Raw genomic sequence first — 12,657 nt, 5'->3', positions numbered from 1 at the left:
TAAATCTTCCCAAGAACACTTAGAGGCTGTTTACTCCTGGCCACTTCATGCGTTTTCTCAGATCGGATAGCTTTCTGATTTATCAAAACGATTCCATTTACATCTGGTCACATACATTTTTTTTTGCAAAACGGATATAAGATCGCATATCTTCAATTCCCGCGCTAAATGCAGATTTAATGGAGTGCACGTCACTGAAAGCAACACATATGGGCTGCATTTTTATTGATCATCAGCTAAAATTTCAAAATCAAAGACCGCAGTAAGAGAGAGCGACAACAGCCCTGGTAAGATCATTTCGTTTTTTTACTTTTAATGATGATGATTATAAGTCTGCGACTTACTTTCACTTTGATTTGCGATAGTTTGCACATTGGCTTGATGAATAGATGCTCATCTGCGGTGATGCGTGTTGCAGTAGCGCCGTCATCTGGCCATAACATTACATATAGCCTATAACACGTTCTCACACGTTTATTTTTTTAGCATTTTTGGGGGGAGTACAATTTACATATGTGGTTTCAACAAACAGATGCATTTACACTTGTCCAATTTCGTCTGGAATGCGGCCCAGACCTCCTCCTGAAGTGGTTTGAGTGATCGGATTTAAATTAATCTCGAATGCGTTTCAGAGGGCATTTACACTTGGTCTTTTCACGATCGGATAGCTATCCGATCATAGAAAACGCATGAAGTGGCCAGGTGTAAACTCTTATAATAGCTTTGGATTGGTCATGCCTTGGTTTCCCACGTACACTTATCTAAAGTAACATTAAATTAATACAGAGGTAAGACACACCCAGATTTATGTTGGTCAAGCAGCATTTTTGCTGTTCTAAATAGAAAATTCACTTCTTGTCTTTGCGAACCAAGTACACTTGAATTAATGCCAAATATTAGTCGTCACTAATCTGACGCAGACTTGCGGTAACATACGAATCCGTTTATTGGGAAAACAATTTCAGAGTCAGTCAGAATAAAATGAAATGTTTACAATTTATTGACCAGATAATAAAACAATAATTCAAAATCCTACTCATATAATAAAATCATTGGTAAATCATATATAATAACAACAATGCAGAAATCAAGGAATTATAGAAATATTTGCCTGGCAACGAAAACTACACACAGTGATCATGTGGGAAGTCAACCTATAGGGCCCAGGAGCGGTTCACAGCCGAGGAGAGCAACGCTCTCGTCAGGGAGGTTGGGGATGGAGAAACCCACCCAAATTAACTTCGGTTAAAAAGGTGTATGATAATTTGGGTAAATGTGTAAGCTATCTATCTATCGTAATAATGTATGATTTGCAAAAATGAAAACTGCTGCTTCTGTGTAGATGAGAGAATCAAAGTGTATGCGCGTTGTGCACACGCTACATTGATTATGGCCAAGCATGCGCCCTTAAAATAGCATATGAATAACATGCGCAACGCGCCACTGACTTTAAACTATTTTTTCCTGGTTAGTGGCGCAATTGTTTTCTAAACCTGCAAAATAGCATGAAGGAACGTTTGCGCCGGAACACACCTCTTTTTTGCGCTGAACCGCCCAATGAGCTTAAGTTCATTCCCTAGTTTAGCGACATGCTTCTGTGGAGGGAAAAACGCGCTTTGAATGACACATGCGTCGCTGTACAAAGTCAATTGCGCTGGGTGCAAGATAGGGCCCATAGACTCCATGAACCTTTTGCCAATTTTCCATATAAACCCAGATAATTCAATATGCTTACCAAATGGTGGTGTTTGTCTTTATAATTAGATTTTGGTCCCCTATTGAGGGGTTCACAACTGTGGGATCAGAATTTGTGATTGAATGGGTTCTTGATATCTGTGGAAGAGAATACTTATTTACATACAGGAGGGAGTTTGAATGGAGGATCTGGAGCGCACATTTTAAGGGGCACACAATATTTCTCAAATTCTAGAACTTCTTGGAGCTTTGTGTTAAGGCTGGGAGAATGAGACCATTTTACCAGTTGCACTGAGACATTTTAAATGATATCAAACATGTATAGTTACTTATTGTACATATTCAACATTGCATAGGTTTTTAGTGAGTTTTAGGAGAAGAGGGGGAGCAGAGGGAGATAATGAGACTGTAAAAGTTAGATGTGAGCTGTGGATCCGTTTATACTCGCTGGAGAGTGGACATGCGTTCAGTCTTTCTACCAAAGTGTTGTTGAAAATCAGGGATTTTTCTTTTTTTCCCAAAAATGGATGGAGCGACCCAATCTCTGGATTGGTAGTCTGTGTATCTACTTTGCAGTGTATGCTTGTATGTCATACACACACACACACACACACACACACACACACACACACACACACACACACACACACACACACACACATCATAACATAACATATACAAGTACATTTATAAAGTAAAACAAAACACTTCATAATTACTTTGGTTAAGTAAGTGCCGTAATAAGCATTTAATGCAATCAAACAAAAAACAGGGCAATAACATGATGTGTATCAACAGTATTGTATTCCCGTCTTGTCACAATGGGGAGCAGGGCGTTTAGTCGCTCTGCTCCCCATCTCTGGAATTCCCTACCTCCTGACCTCCGTACCATGGACTCATTTCACCTCTTCAAATCCAAACTCAAAACTTTTTTGTTCAGACAGTCATATTCCGCCTGACCCATATCAGCTCATTGTTGTCTTGCCGCGGTTTAAACTTACTTGACTTTTTAAATGTTTTTATCTGCTTTGTACAGTGTCCTTGGGTGTCCTGATAAGGCGCTTGAAATAAAATGTATTATTATTATTATTATTATTCCATTAACTTCAATCACATAAAACAAGTCACATTAAGATGTTCTTCTCACAGATCCAAAGGAAAGTGTTATTGCAGTGGTAATCGGCCCACTTTGATGAATGAATCAGAGCACAGTTTTCTTCTCTTTGTCCATTGGGTTCTTTAGACAACCAAAACCTACATCAACAGAGCAGCATTAGATGATTTTTATGTGACATGATACTGACTTTGAGAGCCTTTTATTAGATAATAATCAGTTCAGATCAGTGATTTCTCACCCAAAGGTCAGTGTGCTGCCGTCAACCCATTTCCACGTTCCTTCTTCATCACTGTCAGTCAGACCAATCCAGACTTTAGTTCCACAAGAAATTTTCTTCGTAACAAAATCCTGACAAGACAAAACAATAACACACATTATGTTAGACTGCAATAACAGCCTATCACCTACTAGCGGGATTTGTTTCACTCACTTGTTCCTCTCTGTTGTTTATGATGATCAGATCTGCTCCTTTCTCCGTACAGTATCTCCTGCTCTCATTCCAGCTCTTCTTCTCAGTGGAAAAGTAGTAGAAACTGGAGTGACTGTAAATCCATTCATCTGTTAACGCAATCAGTTAATTTATTAACTTTCTTCTCATCTACACTGAAGTATACTAGTAGGTAAACAATACTTACTGTATTCTTTAAAACAAACTTGTCTGAATGTGTCTCTTTCTTTAACCAGGTCATTATTCTTCCACAATAATACGTCTCTTTCATTTATGAGGTTGGTATTGTGTGTTAGTAGTCGGTCTCTCTCTTCTGTGAGGTTGGAAATCTTGGTTAGTAGCCGGTCTCTCTCCTCTGTGAGGTTGGTATTCTTGGTCAGTATCTGGTGTGTCTCTTCTTGTGTGTAGCTTGTGTTGATGTGGACAGCCAGCACTATGACTTCAGTCAGCAGAACGACACACAGCAGCATTAAACACACTGTAACGGCTCTGTAGCTTCTGACCCTCACACAATCACCTACCGAACACAACAGACATGAACATGAATGTTACCGGTCACATGGCTAATGCTTGTTTCTATAATGAAATGAGTCTAAATACCTGAGGTTGCAGGTATTTGGTGTGTCGTAGTTTCTGAGTTCTGTGTTCCTGTCCTGGCATCAGCATTTTCATTGACATAGATATTCTGCTCTTCATCTTCTCTGGCAGTGTTCATATCGACATTATAAGGCATAGACATCTTCAGTCTGTTGGGATTGTTGTGCATCCGCTGGAAGTTATTGCTTCATGCTTTCAAGCCTTTTTAAAGGCAGTCGCTGCAGTCAAGAACATGTGATCTTTTTTTTTTTTCTTTTTGCTGATTTCCGACAAATGCTATTTTTTTCTGTCCTTACTGTGTGTTTAGTCATTTCTTGTGGATCATTATGAAACACTTAACTTACTCATTTGTTTTCTCTGTCCTAGGAAAGTTCATTCGTGGGAGGAAAGTAAAAATAAAACATCAAACTGTATATCTAGATATCCATATAACATGTATTGATGTTGCTATTTACTTGTTTTAAAGTAGTTATTTTTTTATTTTATTTTTTTAAGTTAATGCCAAATTTGAATGCTATGCGTATTCGAACAGTACCTGAAATACTAAAATTGATATTGATGTAGAGCATAACATTTTTTATTGATTAAATGAAAAGTAAATATATGAACTTAATGTTTGCAACTAACCTCGAAGGCTAACGAAAGAACACATGGGGGTGAAGAGAAGGATCTATTTTTTTCTCTTCTGACTCGTTTATTTTGGTCAGTTCATTTGTTGGAGGAAAGTAAAAAAAAAAAAAAAAATCTAACAGTGAACTGAATATCTAGATCTTCATATAATTTGTTTTGATATTGCTATTGCTATTTTCCTGTTTCAAATATATATATATATATTTTTTTTTTGTTGTTTTGTTTGTTTGTTTTTTTTTGCTTGCTTTTAAGTTAATGCCATTTGAAGATGCATAATATTGAACTGCCCTCCAAAAAGTATAAAAATATTGCTTTAATTATTCATTTATCCAATATTGCTGTTTAGAGATTTGATAATAGTGTCAGTCTTGGAGAATGACATGATGCCATGAAATGTGTTTAACAGCACGGTGGCAACACATAACACCAGGATATTAGAGTTATGTACACTGGCACAAGACAAAAAAGGCCATCCTCGTGTCTCTATGATATTCTTGTGCCAAGATTTGGCAGTGTCATTTCAAGTAAAGTCAAATGTATTATTAGTATAGCGCTTTTTTATACACATTATACACAATACACATTATTTCAGAACAGATTTACAGAAGTCATACTGTTATGCTAATAATGCCTTAGTGTTATACTATAGAGCAAGTTTCAGGGCTGGACAATATGACGAAATAATATGGTGATACAACTGATCTTATGGATTTTAGATTTTGCTTTATTGCTGTCTAGTACATATCAATCGCAGTTTAAAGCAATTAGGAGATTTAATGTTAGACATTACTGTTCTATAAAGAGACTTGCTATTGGTTGGTTTTGTTCAAAGCAAGAGTAAGTGATCCTCAAACTGTATTAATTAAAATAAGGAGAAAAGCCTGAAAAAAGTCTGATGCTCGAGTAGATGTCAGGAGAAAGTAGTTAATGGTTGGTTTTGTTGTAAGCGAGAGTAAATAATTCTCCAAAAACATCAATCAAGACATGATCGGTTGTCTATCTGTAACGTTGAGGCAGGAATGAAGCGGAGAGAGAATCCACATGCAAGCACCACTTTAATAAAGTAAACAGGTAATCCAGGGCAAACAATGGAACACGGAAACAGCTACAATGACCGACAAACAACAACTGAAGCACAGAGGTTTAAATACACAGGCAAACAAGCTAAACAAGATAACAAGTGGGCAGGGTTAATCAGAAACACCTGGGGAGACTAATAAACAAGAAAAACTACAAAGGACTACAAAACATGGCACAGGACAGGAAATAAAAGTCCACACAAGACAGGAATCATGACAGTATCAAAGAGTCTGATGTAAGTTTCATATAAAAATGCAAAGTCATTAATAAAGAGAACCAAAAACGCAGGAGATTGCTGGAGATAAACTGGCATACACTACTGACAAACACTACTGAAAAGTGATGGAAGCAAACCAGAACAATCTAGAGTTGACGATGGCAGGGAAAAATAAATTAAATTTGATTGTTTGGTGGAATTGTTTTATTGAGAATGAAATGTGTTTCTTAAAAGACTGGCAAATATATTGTTTAAGCAAGACAGAAACTTTTGTGAAATCTTTTAGTTTCACTTAGTTCCCTTTTTTGTTTAAAAAAAATGTGCTTATGCAAAGAAATGATGTAATGACCCGCACAAGGTCAAGAGTATTTTAAAATAGCAAGCTGAGATGTGATTTTTTCCAAGAAAGTGTGCAGAATGAGGGGGAGTTTACACGTCACTGTTTTTAACTTAAATCTAAAGAAAAAAATTATGCGTTTTGGCCATTCATTTACACGACAACAGCTGGCCTTTTGTTGGCCTGAAAATGCACACTTTTGAAAACAGGATTTAAAGTTCAAGTTTTTGAAAACAATACTGTTACAGCTTCCTTGACAAATGAGAACAAGTGCAAAGACGCAGCTGCAGAGATATGAAGAGGAAGTGGCTGATGTGGTATAATTAGGTTTAAAAATAAATGTGTAAAAGGTCTGTCCCAGACGAAACCTAAAATACTATGTGAAGGACGCAAGATAATTTAATAATTATTATATTACCGCGTGGTGATTCTATGAACCTAACATATTTAAACAACTATTACTTTGTGTTGTTGGCCAGATAAAATGACAGAGAAAAGAAAAACGGACATAAGATCATTTTTCAGTGCACCAAAACGCCAAATAAGTACAAAATTAAGGCAATATATCATTATAAGAATGGGTGCTTATGGAAATATTAATGTCACGGTGTCACAGGCAAAGGATACAGAAAGTACTGAGGGACAGGGAGACCAGGGACAGTCAGGTTTAGAATCTCAGGTAAGTGTGTTGAGCTTTTGTTAATGTTTTTTTGGAGGTGTGCCTGTTTAGCAGATGAGCACCACTGGCTCAACAGCCAATTTAACAAGTGTTATGAAAAAAAGAGTCTTTATTTAGAAGTCTTGCTATTGGGTTGGATGAGGTAGTTATTAGGAGTATGCAACACATCATCTGTTCCAGGAGTCAGACTGTCCCGAGACAGTGAGAGTAGAGGAAGGGTCAGAACCAGGAAGAGAGCCAGAGAAAGCAGCACAAGGAGACAGTATTGCCAGCACCAGCACAGGGGACAGGAGCACAGTCTATAGTTCAGATCTCAGTGACTGCACAAAGCCATACCAACCACATCCCCAGTGTATCGAGAAACAAATACTTCCAAACAAGTCATTGGCATTTCAAGAGAAACCATATACTGTAAAAAATTATCGTGATTTTAACGGTAAAAGATTAAGTTAATTGGTTAACAGAAAGTTTCCATACTATATACGGTAAATAACTGTGATATATCTAATGGTACATGTAATGTAATTTTACTGTAAAATACCGTTAAATTTACAGTTTTTGAAAGTGAAAAAGAACAACTCATTGTATAATTTACAGTGAAAAAACGTAAATTGACATTCCCACAATTCCCTGCGTGACATTTCACATTTGATCTATTTTTGTTAAAATAACTATGTTTCTTCATAGTTTTCTTAGTTTGTTCTAATCAGTTATGTACATTAGGGTTTTATGTTACATTTAATGTTGTTAAATTAATGTTTATTGCATTTTTAAAATTTCATGTGTGTTACCATGATGGTGTTTAATGTTTGTGTGAATGACACTGTGTAGCTTCTATTATATTATTATTATATTTCTTGTGGAAGAGCTGCTTGTGATGAGCTTTGATTGATCATGTGACTCTCATCACTGCTGTGATTGTTGGTTATCAGTGTATTACAGTGGTACAAAACAGATATTAATACTTCAATAGGACGTTAAATTCACATTACATCAGATAATGAATTACGGTTTATTACTGTAAATTTTAAGTTAAGTCTGTAAAACCAATAACGTTGCTACCGTATTTTTGACGGTAAAGTACTGGCAACCACAGCTGCCGGTTTTTTACTGTATAAATCACGGTTTAATTTTTTACAGTGTATGTATATATATATATATATATATATATATATATATATATATACAGTATATATATGTGTGTGTGTGTGTGTGTATATATATATATGTATATATGTGTGTGTGTGTGTGTGTGTGTGTGTATATATATATATATATATATACATATATATTGCTCCTTGCGACTCTATATTTGACTCCAACTTTATATGCATGTAGAAACTAGTGCTGTCAATTGATTAAAAAAAGAAAGAAAAAAGAATTAACCGTCTTTATTGCACCTAATGTTAAAGTTTTTATATTTTTATGTTGTAATACTCTTACTAATCACTGATACAATACGTATACTGATGTCTTTATTACACGGATTTTCTTCTCAATTTTAATTATATTGTAACTATTAATTATAGACATTGAATAAATAAAAACTTTTAATTTAAGTTAACTTAAAACAATCTTCACATAAACCCATTGTAATAAATGTCAAAATTAGCTGTGGCTTTTTCTAGGTTTTTTTCCTCTACTGGCCCAGGCGGGACAGTTCAGATTATTCCTGCCCTGCTAAAATTCATTAGTAAGGTCTAACAGGTAAATATACAGACATTTAATTATTTCTTGAATAATTTCTATATCTATGCCAGCCTGGCTCATTAGAAATACGTACCTGTGGCAACATTTTTGGAAAACGCAAAATAAGTTGTGTAGTGCACGTTTCATGACGATTTCAAAGTGAAACGTCCAGTGAGTAGCGCTAAAAGCGTGTTTCCTTGGTTACTAATTATGTTACACACCCGTTTCAGTTTCTGTTGATTAATCCCAGAATTGTTGGTTTGGTGTATTCATTGTTTTACGAGGTTGTGTTTTATTGTTATGACTGTTATCTCCTGCGTGTTCCTGTTGGGTTTATTACAGACTGTTATGATTGAAGTCTCTATCATCATGCGATTACTGCAACCCCGCCTCCGCCCCTACACTTGGATATTGAACTCTTGAACTTTGCATTGTTAGCATCATGCACTACTGATTAACACATAATATTTTCCGTATTATTTTCATGGTGTCTGATACAAAAAAAAAGGAATGACATTGTTTCATTAGAAAAAACACAGGTTATAATGATAATCTTTTTTGTACTGTAACTTTCTGCAATGTTACTCTTTAGCTTTTGTTGTTGCATAGCTCAGATATACAAGATTCCCCTTTGTGTAGTATAGTATGCCACAAAAAAGGAAAAATGTTATCTGCTGTCATGTTTTCCATAACGCAATTGCTAATTTTAAAACCGAAACCATGTGTTAAACTGCACACTATTATTTATGGTCAATAAATGTCAGTTATAGATAACCAGAGAGATACTTAGAGAACAGGGACATCCCATTACTGACTCTAGACCAATTAGCCTTAAGGGGCTGGACCTTTTAGACCTGGTCTAAAATATGAAATGTGTACAATATCGTGAAGCTACAACATAGAACTCAGATTGAGCTATTGTAAGGTAAGTAGGGGATATTCAGTCCAGTTATACAAAATGAAAATATGTAAATATAATACATGTTTATAATTTATTTAAAAGTAGGTACATTAAGTTGCTGTGCATTGCAATATGCGTCGTGGTGCGTCCATTTCCCCCAACGTAAATGAAGGATGCCGAACAAGAACTATAACCGGGAAGAGGCAGTTGGAGTCCGGCGATATGAAGCCCCCCCCAAAAAAGTCTCGAGATGAAACGTCTGCACTACTTACAGGTAGGCATATTTGCAAAATGGAAATGATTTGTTGTAGTAGAATGAAGTAGCAGGTTAAATATCCTTGAAATCTCACTTGTTATTATCTATGAAACTAAAAAAATGTTTGAAACAAAATTCATGTTTGTATGTTTTTTATTTTATGTAGCATTTTAGAATGCTCTCATTTTGAGAATAAAGAATGTAATTGCAAATATTACCAGGGATCCAAATAATACTTTCAGCTCGCTGCACAAAAGGATATTGTCGAAGAAATGTTCATATGTTTCTTTCAAAGAGTTAAACTCAGTGTCTGGAAAGGTCTTATCCAACTCCACGGATTTAGAAAAATCCAACAGGCTTAGAAACGCAAGTTACTGTACTTATACTTGTGGTATAATATAATAAATATATGGACTAACAAAATTTAGGCAATGCAACATTTCTAAATGTGAAATTTGACACCATTTTCCCTCAAAATATAATGCATAAATGTTAAAGTAATTTTTGCTTCCCTTTAACTATAATTTATTAATTAATTAACCTTTAATTATAAGTAAATAATACGATCAAATATTAACATAAAGCCTTCCAACATTTTTTAAGCAAATAAACATTGTTTTAAAAAGGTCAAGTGAAAAATCAATTACAAAATTAATAACTAAAACATTACAAATAAAAGAATGTTTGTTTTTTTAATTCATCTAACACTCTTTTTTCAGTGTTAATGTTGCAATCGCAGGTAGATCAGTATGCGTTTACACTGCAAAAACTCCTGTTATAATCAAAGAAGCTGACTACACTGGCGTCTACTGTCGTTTGGTTATAATGAGAGGATTCACAAGTGTGCAGAACTTAGTCCGAGCTTGTGCTGAAATTAAATCTGTATGGCAGAAAGTATCATTACATTTTTACAACTTCAGGATCAATTCTGTATCAATACCATATTTACAACTTTGGTATCGACTTGGTACCAAAGTACAAGTACTTTTGGCAACACTAGTTAGGGACAATTTCCACAGCACACCTTTTGAGAACCACTGGTCTAAGTCCACATGGCTATGACGTCATAACACTAAATCAAAACAATACTAAAACTAAGTTAAAAATGTTACATTTAAAAACCCCACTCTAACACACATACACACCTCTGCTGGTTAGATACAATTTACGCATTGCTACTTCTTTTTGCTGGTCTAACATGTATTATAAGTCAAAATAAGATTTCCCCAATGATTTATGCTAGAATAAACCTGGGTTCTCCATGTTTCATATCCTCTCCAACAACAAAGCAATTAAACAGGAATTATGTATACAGAAGTGGAAAGCAGGATGTTTCGTATAACATATGTACGAAACATAACATCATAGCAGATGTCTTGGCCTTATAATTGTCAAGCCACCAACTTTACAATATTTGGCCCACTTGAGATAGACTAATTAGTATTTCTCAATCCACTTTAACTTTTTACTTCTAGTACACTGCAGTTACCTAAGGAACAGATATACACATTTTAAAACGTTTTAAAACGTTCATGTTTTTTGAAATAGGGCTTAATCACCTTCTTTCCTACTTTTAGATAGGTGGGCAAATGCATTTTTGTCTCAGTGCATGCATTGTTTTAGTTTGACAGGGTCGGCGCAAACTTAACTTATCTTAAAGGAGAACTCCGGTCAATTTTAACATTGAGCTAATTTTTTTGTACATTTGGAGTGCTGTCAATACAGAGAACAACGACAAAAATCGGTGTTGCCTACACCGTGTTACACCGTGATTTTTGTCGTTGTTCTCTGTATTGACAGCACTCCAAATGTACAAAAAAATTAGCTCAATGTTAAAATTGACCGGAGTTCTCCTTTAATGAATGGAATCCTTTGTTGCCAGCTAGCATGTCCTGAGTAAAAGTGATACACAAATAAAAAAAACCACCTAATTACTTCTTGTGGCCTGCGTATTCACAACGAGTACAAATAGCGATGCAGATTAACACTAGGCGATTTCCTAGGCAGATATTGACTTGGGACTATATTAGGGGGAAGCACAGGCGAAGCACTGCTACTTGGGCGCATAGATATCACGCAACACATGAAATCCCACGACTTCCGTCAACTTACCGGCATGAATAGTAGCTGGCTATTTTTCCTACAGTACATGAATGGCGATGAACATGGCTGATTTTGTGAGAGACGAAGAGGGTGACTTCTCAGACAGTCAAGATCCAGAACCATACCTCTATGAACTAAAGTTTTCAGAAGATGAGCTGCATGCTTTGGAAATAGAATGACAGGAGGAGGAGGTTGCGATCGCTCAACAGCCTGAGGACGTGAGGATGAGAGACAACATGAACTGGTGGTGTGAATGTGGGGGAATATGCCAATCTATGCCGACTGAAATAGAGTGTCTGTGCTGTGGCGAGTGGGATAAGTTACTGCCATCGATGACCAGGCTCAACGGGTCAGATCAAGATGAGCGCAGTTGTGTCACAGCTACCGAGGATTTCATGGCGTTGATCCATCCTGCAGTACTCAATGTTTTTTCTAGTATATATTTAGATTGCATGTATAGATCGACCCATATTGTACCTGTATTCACAAGTTGTGGGATTTCATGTGTTGCGTGATATCTCTGCGCCCAAGTAGCAGTGCTTCGCCTGTGCTTCCCCCTAATATAGTCCCAAGTCAATATCTGCCTAGGAAATCGCCTAGTGTTAATCTGCATCTCTATTTGTACTCGTTGTGAATACGCAGGCCACAAGAAGTAATTAGGTGTTTTTTTATCACTTTTACTCAGGACATGCTAGCTGGCAACAAAGGATTCCATTCATTAAGCTAAGTTAAGTTCGCGCCGACCCTGTCAAACTAAAACAATGCATGCACTGAGACAAAAATGCATTTACCCACCTATCTAACTGTAGGAAAGAAGGTGAATAAGCCCTATTTCAAAAAACGGTGGAGTGTTCCTTTACTTAAAGGTTTAAAATTTGTATATCATCTGTTCAACAACTCCATTTCCA

The 12,657-nt window shown here is 36.0% G+C and overlaps 1 protein-coding gene across 1 annotated transcript; it reads right to left on the bottom strand.

Moving 5' to 3' along the window:
• Window positions 1-2,412: 2,412 nt before the first annotated feature.
• Window positions 2,413-3,771, bottom strand: LOC311082357 (CD209 antigen-like protein C). The gene is made up of 4 exons (XM_084113117.1): window positions 3,448-3,771; window positions 3,243-3,370; window positions 3,051-3,160; window positions 2,413-2,949 (listed from the first exon to the last, which is right to left on the bottom strand). Exons 1-4 carry the CDS (start codon window positions 3,728-3,730, stop codon window positions 2,820-2,822), a joined length of 651 nt encoding a protein of 216 aa, XP_083969243.1. The 5' UTR covers window positions 3,731-3,771; the 3' UTR covers window positions 2,413-2,819.
• Window positions 3,772-12,657: the final 8,886 nt, after the last annotated feature.

Source organism: Abramis brama (genome assembly GCF_963993115.1).
Source record: "Abramis brama genome assembly, chromosome: 4".
Taxonomy (NCBI): domain Eukaryota; kingdom Metazoa; phylum Chordata; class Actinopteri; order Cypriniformes; family Leuciscidae; genus Abramis; species Abramis brama.
The sequence above is the reverse complement of the archived record's forward strand: the minus strand, read 5'-3'. Positions and strand labels throughout refer to the sequence as shown.